General features: G+C 42.3%; 1 protein-coding gene across 1 annotated transcript; it reads right to left on the bottom strand.

The window, feature by feature from the left end:
- Positions 1–2,279: 2,279 nt before the first annotated feature.
- Positions 2,280–8,739, bottom strand: ercc4 (excision repair cross-complementation group 4). Its single transcript, XM_086195113.1, has 11 exons — positions 8,438–8,739; positions 8,169–8,349; positions 6,963–7,158; positions 6,624–6,831; positions 6,044–6,224; positions 5,806–5,937; positions 5,558–5,662; positions 3,794–4,343; positions 3,586–3,678; positions 3,374–3,486; positions 2,280–3,286 (listed from the first exon to the last, which is right to left on the bottom strand). Exons 1-11 carry the CDS (start codon positions 8,612–8,614, stop codon positions 2,544–2,546), a joined length of 2,679 nt encoding a protein of 892 aa, XP_086051239.1. The 5' UTR covers positions 8,615–8,739; the 3' UTR covers positions 2,280–2,543.
- Positions 8,740–12,996: the final 4,257 nt, after the last annotated feature.

Below are 12,996 nucleotides of genomic sequence, written 5' to 3'. Positions count from 1 at the left end.
TGTTCATAGACATCTGTCAAATTAGTGAAGTAAAGGGGATTGGATTCAGACTGATCCTGATCAATCAGTTGTATCAGTCAGATATTGGCCTTTCAAAAACATCAGTGTCAGTGTTTATTTTGGCTGATGTGTATCAATTATAAGTGTGAGGTAGTCACCTGAAATGGTTTTCCAACAGTCTTGGAGGAGTTCCCAGTGATGCTGAGCACTTGTTGGCCCTTTTGCCTTTCACCCTGCAGTCCATCTCATCCCAAATCATCTGGATTGGGTTTAGGTCAGATGACTGTGGAGGTCAGGTCATCTGGCACAGCACTCTATCACTCTCCTTCTTGGTCAAATAACGCTGACACAGCCTGGAGGTGTGTTTTGGGTCATTGTCCTGTTGAAAAATAAATGACTGTCCAGCTAAACTCAAACTGGATGGGATGGCAGGTCTCTGCAGGATGCTGTGGTAGCCATGCGGGTTCAGTGTACCTTCAATTTTGAATAAATCCCCAACAGTGTCACCAGCAAAGCACCCCCACACCATCACACCTCCACCTCCATGCTTCACGGTGGGAACCATGCATGTAGAGACCATCCGTTCACCTTTTCTGCATCGCACAAAGACACAGCGGGTGGAACCAAAGATCTCAAATTTGGACTCATCAGACCAAAGCACAGATTTCCACTGGTCTCATGTCCATTCCTTGTGTTTCTTGGCCCAAACAAATTTCTTCTGCCTGTTGCTTTTCCTTAGATGTGGTTTCTTAGCAGCTATTCGACCATAAAGGCCTGATTGGCGCAGTCTTCTCTGAGCAGTTGATGTAGAGATGTGTCTGCTACTAGAACTCTGTGTGGCATTTCTCTGGGCTCTAATCTGAGGTGCTGTTAACTTGTGATTTTTGAGGCTGGTGACTCTGATGAACTCATCCTCAGCAGCAGAGATGAGTCTGGGTCTTCCTTTACTGTTGCAGTCCTCATGTGAGCCAGATTCATTTTAACATGTGATGGTTTTTGCAACTGCACTTGGGGACACATTCAAATTGACTGACCTTCAGTTCTTCAAGTAATGTTCTTAATTAGCTGATTGGTTCTTGCCATAATATGGATTCTACACTTGTTAAATGAGCTGTCAGTTGTGTACCAACCTGACGACTGCACAGCACAACTGATGGTCCCAACCCGATTAAGAAGGCAAGAAATTCCACAAATGACTCCTGACAAGGCGAACCTGTGAAGTGAAGAAGCAACATACCATCTATTATGGTGAAGATGTCTTTATTTTATATAATTATTTTTTTAATTGATAGAATTGGTGCAGTAAAAACCTGACAACGAACAACCTGAAACTACCAACAGCGATCAACAAACGCAGCACACACGGCCTGTAATTCAAATTATCAATCAATGATATGAAAGTCACCAGGAAAACAATATAAAACAATACAAAGACATGATGTAATTTAGTTCAACACAGTGAACCTTACCTGTACCGTGTTGAACGTGATCAAGTGTGGAGGTTTTCATTCGACAGAGCTTGTGTGACAGTTACTAAGGGCACAATGCCAGAATTATGAGTTCATAAATTAGGATGTTTATGTTTGCTGCGATCAAAATGCTTTCAAATGTAGGATCCCTGCTTTATTATTCCTATTATTTTGATCAGGAAGCTGAGTGACACTTCTCAGTGAATTGATTACCCTCTGTGGGGGCGTGGTTAATTTACAAATGTTGGTCACTGATGTTTTTTGTGTATGTGTGTGAAATCAATGTAAAGAAAGCAGAAACAGAACTACCTCTCTGTCTTGTTTAAACCAACAAATCATGTCATGCAACAGCAAGTAAAGCAAGAAAATAATTAAGATACACACAGGCAGGTGGTAGAGAGGCCATCTAGCAACCAAAGGGCCGATGGTTCGATCCTCACTTCCCCCGGTGACCATGTCCAAGTATTCTAGAGCAAGGTCCTTAGCCCTTAAATGCTCCTGATGGCCCTGCAACGGACTGGCGAACTGTCCAGGGTGAACCCCGCCTCTTGCCCAATGTCAGCTGGGATAGGCTCCAGTACCCCCCCCCCCCCCCCTTTAATGGACAAGCAGTATAGAAAATGGATCAATGGACACAGACAAAAGCCAGGTTAACAACACAATATCTGGACTGGACCCTTTAGTATAATGGATACTTCAGATAATTTAATACACCTTCATCAAAGGTATTATGTACTTTTATACTTTTAGTAAATATATAAATTATATTCACAAACTAATACATTTATTTCTATTTTTATTACCTTTTCATGTCTTTTAATTTTTTCTTATTAATTTGTATAAAATGTACAGTATATACTTTACAAGTGTCAAGGCAGCTTTATTTACAAATAGCAGGTGATAAATACAACAAATACAAAAACATATTTTATTTTTAAAAAAGAAGGCGAACAATTTTTCCCCAAAAGCTGAAGTTTCAAATACACATTGATATAAATATTATTAGATTTCATTCTGTACATTCCAGTCGTGGTTTTACACTTACAATATACATGAATATTGATAAAACCACTGCTAAGATGTTTGTCTGCCCTTTTGTACTGGAGCTGGAACATCAGCAGTATTATGCAGAAACCCATAGAGCAGCTTGGCATTGTTACTACTTCCGAGTATTTCTGCCAGCTTCTCCTGGCTGAGCTTGGCAACATCTGCCAGGCTTTCAGCACTTCTTACAAGAGCTCTAACATTTTTTGTATTGACCCCAGGCATTTTCAACAGGAAGTCATAAGGTCCAGGGTTGTAGAGGTCCGCTGATTCAGCCACAATGTCTGATTCAGCTGTGACAGCTTGAGCTGCTGCTGCATCTGGTTCTGGGCGACCTAGCTTCAGTTCAAGGAAGAGCTCAGCTGTGGCATGTGGGGAGGGGCACCAGAGAATGCGAAGGCGGGGGAAATGCAGGGTGAGTAGGGTGAGTTTTGAAGAAATGTCATTAGATGATATCTCATGACGGAAATCTGAACGAGCAGTTAAGGAAAACGGCTTTGCTGGGTCAAATTCAATGAGCAGCACCGGTTTTCGGTAATAGCGGGTCATGGAGAGGCACTGAGTATAGAGGCGGCCGCTCTGCAGTGAGCCAATCAGATCGCTAACACTTTTTCGCTCCACACATACATCCGGGGTCAGGATGTAGTCACCTACTTCTAAAGTGATAGGCTCAATGTCCATTCCGCGGCGGTGAAGCAGGGACGGAAGCTCACTACGAAACTCACGCATGTCCACAATAACTCGTGAGGGCTCTTTGGGCTGGTCCTGGCCTCCTGATGAAACAGGAAATACACGTATTAATTTCACACACGAGACAATCAAAGAGAATTAAAAAAACAAATCGAAGTACTTAGATGCACCTGCTTTGCGAGTATTGGTGGTGGCGTTGGCAGGGTCTAAATTTCTAGCAAGGTCCAGATTAGTGTCCTCTCGCCCCTCCCTCTCCTCTGGGATGACCATGGCAGACTTTTCCCTGCAGAATCACACAAGCACCAATGAGGAGCTGACACATGCATCAACAAATACTCTCTGAGGATTCCATGGTGTTTGAGATGAAAGTCGTGGTTCTGACCTAATTAGGTGTTCAAAGGCTTTCTTCTCCTTCGACAGTGCTGTCAGGTACTTCTGCTCCTCTGTTGAGCCCCCGTAGATGAGGAAATATACCCTGTGAGGGAAAAAACATAATGCAAATTAGTTCATGAGCTGAGTTAATGGGCCGTTAGGACTATCACACAAACGATCTGAAGGAATAACCCCCCCCCCCCCACACACACACACACCTGAGTGGCTTCCCCGGCCGGCAAGCTTTGTAGATCTCAAGCTGGCGCACAAAACTAAGTTCAGCATCATAAAGCACCACAAAGCTCGGCTCCACTTCATGCAGCACACGTGTCAAACTGTGGGGGTCTGTGCAGCCCTTCAGTGGGTGGATGACAGTCAGCGGCTCCTTAAGGATGGCATAGTAAGCATCAGATGACAAGTCCAGCTCCAGCACTTCTTCCTCCTCTTTGTCGTCATCTCCACTGCTGCCCATCTCCAGTGCCTCACTTGACTCTTCTTTCCCCACCATCTGGGTCAATGTCAGAGACGGTTTGCTCTTACTATTGGTGGGCTTTTTTTTCTGTGCAGGCTTGTTTCCTTTTGCCCCTTTTTTGGGCCAGCCTTTCTCCTTCTTTTGTGTGTCCAGCTCAAGAGCAGAGCAGGCAGCAGAGTCCCGTTTAGCAATGGTGCGGGCATATAATCTGTTCAGGAGCCATTCAGAGCCGTGCTTGATGTACTGCTGCAGCTGGGCGCAGGTCCTGTCATCACTGGCGCAGATCAGAACACGACCTGATGCCAACACACACAGGTAACTTAAATCAAGTGAATTCATTTCCTGTTACAACGTATCAACACCGTACACATGGTGAACTGACATCACCTGCATTACTCGTTTCAGCCATGGACGTATAAATAAAACTGGATACAGCGTTAGAGGTGGGGCATATAGAGTGGCCTGGTCTGTTGTTAACACTACCTTAAATTTGCCTTTAAATACACAACTTATAAATTCTGAAGCGTTTATCCGTCTCTAACTAGGCGATTGCAAACAGGTGGCAAAACGAGACAAGAGATGTTGTCACTGGCATTTAGTGTCATCACGCCAAAGACAAAGGAAGCATGAAGCTCATTATGGTGACACTGAAGTCATGTGTCAGCTGTGTGATTCATTCATAGCCGAACATTAGCTTTTAACTTCGAACGGCTGCCAAGGCGTAAAAATGGTGAACATATGTCAGGACCATCTTGTGAAATGAAACTCTTTTGAAACCCAGCTTCTGTCTGGAACAGCTCATTTCTGGCAGTTATCAAAAATCTAAATCAAAAATCCTGGTGATTTTTGACTGAGGGAACACCTGGGGATGCAGATTTCCAAACTGGCTAAAAACAAACAAACAAAAAAACAACTGATCACCGTTGTGGCACTCTGGTTATTCCTATGAAAGTTGCTTAGTGGTCCATAAGGCAAAAAATATCCTTCATCTTATTCACTTTATAGCCCACGAGGCAATAGAAACTGGAGAGCGACTGTGTTTTGCATGTTTTCGCTACTTGCTAGTCAACAAAATTAATTTGTCTCAGAGAGTATAAGACAAATACGGAACATGTGTGTGATATTAATGATTTATTTTAGTAGTGGAGCACTGGCAATGAACCAGAACAACCCTAACATGCCCTGAGGATCCCTCTGTGAAACGTAGCTGGGTTTAGGCTGGCTAATATCCTGGGTCTCAATTTAAGACGTACATCCACTTTGAGGATTTCCGCATATGTAACACCATTAAGAAAGCAAAAAGGAGTTAACCCGCTGGTTATTTTTGCACATTACAGTATATGTGAATATTTTAAAAGATGAAACATACAGAATCCTTGGAGTATTTTGGTTGAGAGAAAACACGACACACTCAAGCTCCAAATGCAATTATCTGTATTTCATTAGAAAAAATTTCAGCTGTGACCTTTTCCAAGTCCCCATCATTTAGTGCTTTGAGATTAACTCTGACCTGGTTCATGTTCACAGCTCTTGTTCTCCCTCTCGATCTCCTGTAGCACCTCAGTCAGAGCCTCCCATTTTGGGCTCTTCTCCAGTACCAGCTCCCGCTTCACTTCTGAAACACAAACACAAACACACACACACACACACACACACACACACACACACACACACGGGGCATTTCGTCATGTGAGCAACATCAAACATAACATTCAACTGTCTTGGAATAAATCTTTTTTTCATCATGGGGAATCTCACCTGAGTCAGACGATGACTCCTGTCTGTCTGCTCTGGCACCCACTTTCAGTTTCTTCTTGTTCTCTGGAACACGGTACACTCTGCTCCTAGCGTTCACAAACATGGAGGTACTGGAGTCCAGAAACAGCCACCCTGACAGTTAACAATGAAACAGAAAGATGACGTCCATTTCCATTGTTTGTGAAAATGTTACAGCTTGAAATATCCCTTTATTTATCAGCAAGAAAACACACCTCACCTGAGTTGGAACCGAAGATCTTCTGGCTGGACCGAAGCGACTCGAGCAGATTGAGGAATGTGACACAGTCGTACTGGGTGAGGTAGAGCAGGAGAACCCTCAGCACCTTGAGGTCTTGAACCAGCGCCTTTGTCTTTGTGCCCAGCTGGTGCCACAAGGGGTCCAGGTAGTGACGAATTGTCTGGGTGGAAAGGGAAGAGGAAAATAATGCTTGAAAAATTAAGATTCAGCAACTTATGAATATTAGGAAATCAGAATCAGAATCATGAATCCTTTATTAATACATTTAAAATGATGATATAAACAAAGAGGCAATGCAGGGAATATTTCAAACAGGTAATTGGTTATTTGTTGACATCACAGTATTGGAGAATACCACCCTTTATTTTTACTAAATGTGAACTGGGGAATTCAAAATAAATGAGAGAAAAATCCCTTTTTATTTGCAAAACAAAGAAAAGAACTGGTGTATATACAATAAGATGATTTACTTATTTCAATTCCAGGGCTTCTTTTGTATTTGTTTGTAGTTCATTCATAAAGCATGCATCCAGACATCTTCACCTCTAAAGTACCGCACCTTTTCAAAATAATTGCCCAGCGTGTTCTCCAGGGAGAGGTCCTCAGCCTCTAAGGTGGGGTTGTAGCGTTTCAGCTCTTTCAGACAGGCACTCATGATGTCAAGAATGGAGCTCTGTATGGCTCTCATAGCTGCTGTCAATGACACATGGAGCTCCACCACCTCCGGCTTGTGCTTGTCGAGTGCTGAGTTCACAGAGGCTTGAAACCTGCCAGACAAAGTACATGGAGAGTAAAGGCAAACAGGGATGAGAGACAAGAGTGGTGGAATGTTCACAAGTAATATTTTATGAAAATAAGTCAAAACATTTTCTGTGAGAAAAAGAATGCTGTATCATACCTGGGCCAGAGGTAGAGTTTTTTTACAAAGAGGCTTCTCATCACACGCTCTACCTGGCAGAAACCAGAGGAGAACGCTGTGGCCTTGTCGGTAAAGGCTTTTATGAAACCAGTCTTATTCTTCTGTCTAAATAGGCGGATGATGAATGCTTCCTGGCATGACTCGATGATTTTATGAGCACGATAAACCAGGATACCTGAGGGTGGGTGTAGAAAGATGACACTTATCGATCAGTGATTCCCAAGCTGTACCCCTGAAATATGAAGTCCCCTGCTGTATATCCTCTCTACCTGCACGGCTGCTGGCACCACCAGTGTCTACACCAGCACCTCTGGCTGATGTGATGCATGCGCTGACAGTTTCGGCAGCTCTCGTTAGTGGTGGGAATTTTTTTTTTTTAACCGTTTGTTAATATTTGAGCTACTTAGGCAAAATATTGGGTGCTAAGGGGCTTTGATTTTTTTCCACCACAGGAAGAAATAGTCAGAAGCCTATCTACACAATGGGCTTTTCCAGGGGCTCTGCCAAAAGCCCGCCTAGTACGTGAGTGAGATGGACGGAGTCAATCAGAGGCTGAGAAAAAAATTGGGTCTTCAAAATGCAGATGGGAAAAACATCAAACTTGATAGAGGAATTGACTGAGTCCTGCCATAAAATATGATGTGACCTGTCATTTATAGCATGTAGGATCTCGAACAAATTTTTTTTTCATTATTCCATCAGACAGCTTGACACCGGCACAAGCGAAAGAAGGCATCAATGAAGAGGCAGAGACAGTAATACACAAACAAAATGTCTTAACTGAACAACGCGTTTATAATTTTGGCCTGCAGCCCACCAAAGTAAGGGCCTGCCTAAGATAAACAACACTCTGCCTTTAATCTTAAATGTTGAACTAACAGAAACACACATAATGCCACATACTGAGCTCCAACAGCGAATGGCTCAAGGGAAGAATAGTCACTGAAAACAGATGTTTACTTGACTTTACGGAGCTATGTAGTTGCCACTAAATAAATAAGACTGTACTTTTATGCTGCAACTTCTCTGTTTCTGCTGCTGTAACAGTGCCAATTTCCCCACTGAGGGACGAACAAAGCTTATCTTAGCTTATCGTATTTCATCTTGAGACACTCTGGTCCTTTAAACGATCAAGTTCAAGTTATGAATGGAAGTGACATTTTCTCCATGATTCTGCACTCATACCCGATATTAGATCAGCAGGGATACGATCGGTGAGGAAGTCCACCACCAGGATTCTGCTGGTGACAAACAGCACCCCTCCCTCTGTGTACACGTTATAGCGCTCGGTGCTCTGGACATCGCTGGTCACCGTCCGGGGCAGGTGCGTCACCCCCTCCACTCGCAATTGCTCCGTGAAATATTCCTGAGAGGATAGAAGACAGCAGTTCAGGTCACCATGGAAAAATACCTTAACTAGCGCTTTATTAGCCAACCAATGTGGCCGTCCTGACCTGTTCGGGTGCGGTTGTGTTGAGCAGTAGCACCAGGCTGCCATGCTCCGAGTACACCCGCATGAACTGCAACAGTATGCGGTCTATCCCCATCCCCTCTGCAACCACGAGCAGCCCGTCATTGCCGAACAGACTTAAGAACATCTCGGTCTCAAACTCCAAGAGAGGCCCCGCCATGATGGAGCCACTGAGACGAATTTCACGATAAAAAAAAAAGTTCCCCTGACGATCAGCTTAACAAGACAAAAATCATCACGAGACGGCGACAGCAACACTTCTGGCTTTGTTGTTCAATGTTTTGAAGCTGCTCTTCCGGTCACGTGATTCTACAACTCAGTGAGTTGGGGACGCTGTTAAGTGTGTGACGCTACATATCAAGAACGCCCTCTAGTGATGTGGAAGACTTTTATCAGCATTGCAGAAAAAAAACCCCGCATCAGTAGAAATGTATGTGATTTAAACAAAAAGTCAGTTTGCTTCATATAATTTGAATATCGCATATTCAGCTTCCGTTTCAGTTTCTGCCCATACAGCAGGCTTTATATCAACACCGTGGTACTTTTACTTTAGCTTACTTGCTTTACATCTCTTTTTTGCATTTTCATAGAAATATCATAGCTTCTCTAAAAACAACACATGAATGGAAACTGACAATCTTCAGGTGTTGGATTTTCCCACAGGCATTTATGGAATACACCAGTAATGACAGACACAGTACCTGATGCATCATGATACTGAAATCATTTTTCAGGTTTTCTTTTCTCAGCATGCAAAGAGAAGTTTGAGCCACTGTGAAATATGATTAAAAATAAAGTATACAAGTGTACACAACCTTTAAAAGAAGAAAAAATACTTTTAAAGCAACTAATATACAGTAACTTAATGTCATATCTGCTACAAAATACTGAAAAGATTCCTTGTCATTGCAATAATGAGACATCCATCCTTTTTACTTACATGAATTTTATCCCCATAATCATCAATTCCAAGATTATTCTATTTGAATGTCTCAAACACACATTGAACATCCCAATTAACTTTGGTTTTGCTTTACAATCTCACATTTAAACTTTGTACAACTCAGGGAATCTGTTAAAAGTTTGCTTTCATCCCCACACCACTATCAATATGGGTTACATCTGTAATCTGTCTACAAATAATAAGTCATGTTACTCTTATTTATTACTTTCCGTACTAGCGTAGGGGGGTTAAATCTGTACTCTATATTGTTTCACATATGTGTTAACAAATAGAATACAAAAAATAGCTTTCATGCTTTCAAAAATGAACACCAGTCAAACATGAATTCATTCTTTTAGTCAATGAGAAATTTACCATCTAACTGTAGATTTGGCCCAACAATGCACACCAGCAGCCGTGACATTAGTGTGTTTTTGGATGGATTATTCCTGTAACACACTGACAGCAACAGAGCTGCAATATGCTTGCATAACAAAGCCTGCCAGCTGGGCTTTGTAGAACTCTGTTGTGTCAGCCCACATTTCACTGAGAGGAGGCAGAGGGGACCACAATAGGTCTGTGCTGATGAATGACAGCACAGGAGCGTGAACGGTGCTGAGCCCACCACTCCCAATCCACAACACACAGACTCACGCGCACGCATGCGTGCACACACACACACACACACACACACACACACACACACACACACACACACACACACACACGGATGTGACTCATCATAGTTTTGAGACTCAGCCACTTTGATGTTTACATCTGTCACTCATCCACTGTGATGTACTCACTCAGGTTATATAAAACAACTCACGGACCACTTGAGTGGGACTCATCAGAGCTATCTGGACAATTCTTTCTTTCTTCAAAGTTTAATTTGCTGATGAAAGTACTCAGGAAAGTGAACATGTGACAGATTGGATCTGTCAGGATTCTTTTAATATGGTGACTTTGAATTCATGAGGGCTGAGGACTGTTGGAGAATTTAAGGAAGTACATATTTAGAACTCATATTTCAGTGACTCTTCCATCACCAATGGCTTTTGTTTCCTTAATGCAAATGGGACTGGAAGGACAATATTGTATTACTGTATAATAAAGTACTATATATATACATTCTTTCTCTTCTTTTTGTGTATTTGTCTTGGTATTAACTGCTCACCTCATTTCCCTACTGATAATGCTGCAGCATGTAACGGCCTTTTTTTAGACAATGGTGTGCTTTCAACTTCAATGTGGGAGGGACCATCTCCTGTTCCACATGGTCACAAAGCCTTATGTACAGAAACAGTTTGGTGCACCAATATGACTTTTTCAGTCTTGAAAAATGTAATGTTTTTATTTAGATAATGTTGTGTCTGTGCCAGATACAACACAGGTCTCTGTGTTGTATCTGGACCAATAACGAGCTCATATCTCATTAAGTTAATTAATAAGCTGCACGTCTAGCATGGGAGAGACTGGGTTCATTCTTTCACACGTCATGTGTTAAAGTCAACATAATGCGTAACGTCAGCACATTGCTTTCTTAATGTCTCAAAAGATTGTCGACAATGGTTGGCGTGACCTCCCAGTATGAAAATATTCTGGAGGCACAATTAATTGTACCAGCTTTCCCATTATTTTGCTGGATAGTACAACATTTTTTGAACTATGTGTTTTAGTTATCAGCTGTCTGAGTATATACTGTGGTTATGTCAAAGCAAAAATCTGATTTAAAACGAAGGTTGTGTTTCTTTTGATTTTGTCTCAAAACAGGCAGTAGTGCAGCAATCGGCCCCTTCTGAACTGCACTAAATCCAAAGCCCATCTGCGGTTTCTTATAGAGACATTCCTCAGCAAACTGTTGATGAAGCAGGTACTCTGGTGGAGAAAGTCAGCTGTGACTTGGAGCATCTGTGGAGGATATATATAATATATTCAGTGCGCAAGGTAAAGCTATGTTTACATCAGTGCAGTGGAAAGAAATTGAGGCAAACTGAGGGAACCTTAGCATCCAAAATAAAGAGCACACTCTGAGTTGGTTGGACGAGTGTATGATCTCCTGGAAGAGGGGCAGTAAAAGGACAATTCTAAGACCATAATTTGCAGGGTCTCTAGGTTCCTATTACAACATAATATTAAATGGCTCACAGCACACAGGAATTGTATGCATTTTCATGGGCACAAAGTCTGTAATCACATCCCTGGGAATTTGCAGGTTAAATAAAGAACAAAGTGTCTCCCTGTTAAGACTCATTTAATCAAATTCTTGCCAGATAAGTCTTCAATGTTCATGAAAAATGATTAACATTTTTATTACATAGTAGAACAAATGTGTTACTCTTCAAAGATTTCCTCCAAAATAGAAAAAAATGTTTTGACTTCATGTAAGCTAATGGTAAATAGATCATGTTTATACATTCATTTTCCTTATTTGTCCTACTCTTCTGCTTACCATAGATGCACATACCCAGCCTTTAAGCCTTCAACTGGATTAATATTATATTATATTATATAATTAATATTATTATATTCAAGAGCAGGCTGCACGGTGGTGCAGTGGTTAGCACTGTGGCCTCACAGCAAGAAGGTTCCGGGTTCGAGTCCCGGCTCGGGCGCGGGATCTCTCTGTGTGGAGTCTCCATGTTCTCCCTGTTCCTGCGTGGGTTCTCTCTGGTACTCCGGCTTCCTCCACAGTCCAAAGACATCAAGAGGGGACGAGGCTGATTGATACTCTAAATTGACTGTAGGTGTGACTGTGAGAGTGAATGGTTGTCTGTCTATATGTGTTGGTCCAGTGATGGACTGGCGACCTGTCCAGGGTGAACCCCGCCTCTCGCCCGTTGATGCTGGGATAGGCTCCAGCCCCCCCACGACCCTTAATGTGTAGGAATAAGCGGAAGATGACAATGGATGGATGGATATTCAAGAGCTTCTCTGTCAAAAATTGCAAAATATTGTCTATAATAGGCTAAAAATATTTAAGTGTTCCATCTCAGGTGACTAAAGTACCAAAAAAATGTATGGTAAAGGGGGAAATAAATATAACTACTTCAAAATAACTACTTCAGTAATGCACTTCCATGATCACGCCTATAGAGAGCAGTGGAGCACTTGTTTTACATTATGCTTCTACCTCAAGTAGTATTGTGTGTTTGAAAGTGTGTGTCTGTGTGTGTGTGTGTGTGTGTGTGTGAGTGAATGTGTGAGTGTGTGTGTGTGTGTGTGCGTGTGTGTGTGAACATCCAGCCCCTTCTGGGAGACAATCAGCAGTTTCCTGTCAGTATGAAAGCGTGAAGCAGGCAGTAGATGAAGTGGTAACATGACACCGCTGGGACTGACAAGAGAAACCAATATAATAGATTCTGCTGTTATTACAGTTTTATGGTACATGAAATTGAATGAAATGATCCATAAATGTGCTCGGAGGTACAAGCATGTTTCCACAGTTGGATCGTCCAGTTGGTTGGCACATATGAAGGACTGCAGCAAAACTGTCCATCTGCTTCTCTTTCCACCCAGTGAGATGAGTAAACGTGTACATTTGGCAGCTGATGTGCATCTTGATATCATAAATGGTGCGGCACCACTGGCAGGACAGC

The sequence above is a fragment of the Aulostomus chinensis genome, chromosome 23 (assembly GCF_037954235.1).
Source record: "Aulostomus chinensis isolate RoL2024-O1b breed Wild chromosome 23, RoL_Achi_v1.0, whole genome shotgun sequence".
Lineage (NCBI taxonomy): Eukaryota > Metazoa > Chordata > Actinopteri > Syngnathiformes > Aulostomidae > Aulostomus > Aulostomus chinensis.
The sequence above is the reverse complement of the archived record's forward strand: the minus strand, read 5'-3'. Positions and strand labels throughout refer to the sequence as shown.

Coding starts and splice junctions, on each gene's coding strand:
- ercc4 (XM_086195113.1), bottom strand. CDS start 8,614: ATGGCGGGGCCTCTCTTGGAGTTTGAGACCGAGATGTTCTTAAGTCTG. Junction 8,350..8,437: donor ACACAACCGCACCCGAACAG/GTCAGGACGGCC, acceptor CTATCCTCTCAG/GAATATTTCACGGAGCAATT. Junction 3,679..3,793: donor CGGCCGGGGAAGCCACTCAG/GTGTGTGTGTGT, acceptor TTTCCCTCACAG/GGTATATTTCCTCATCTACG.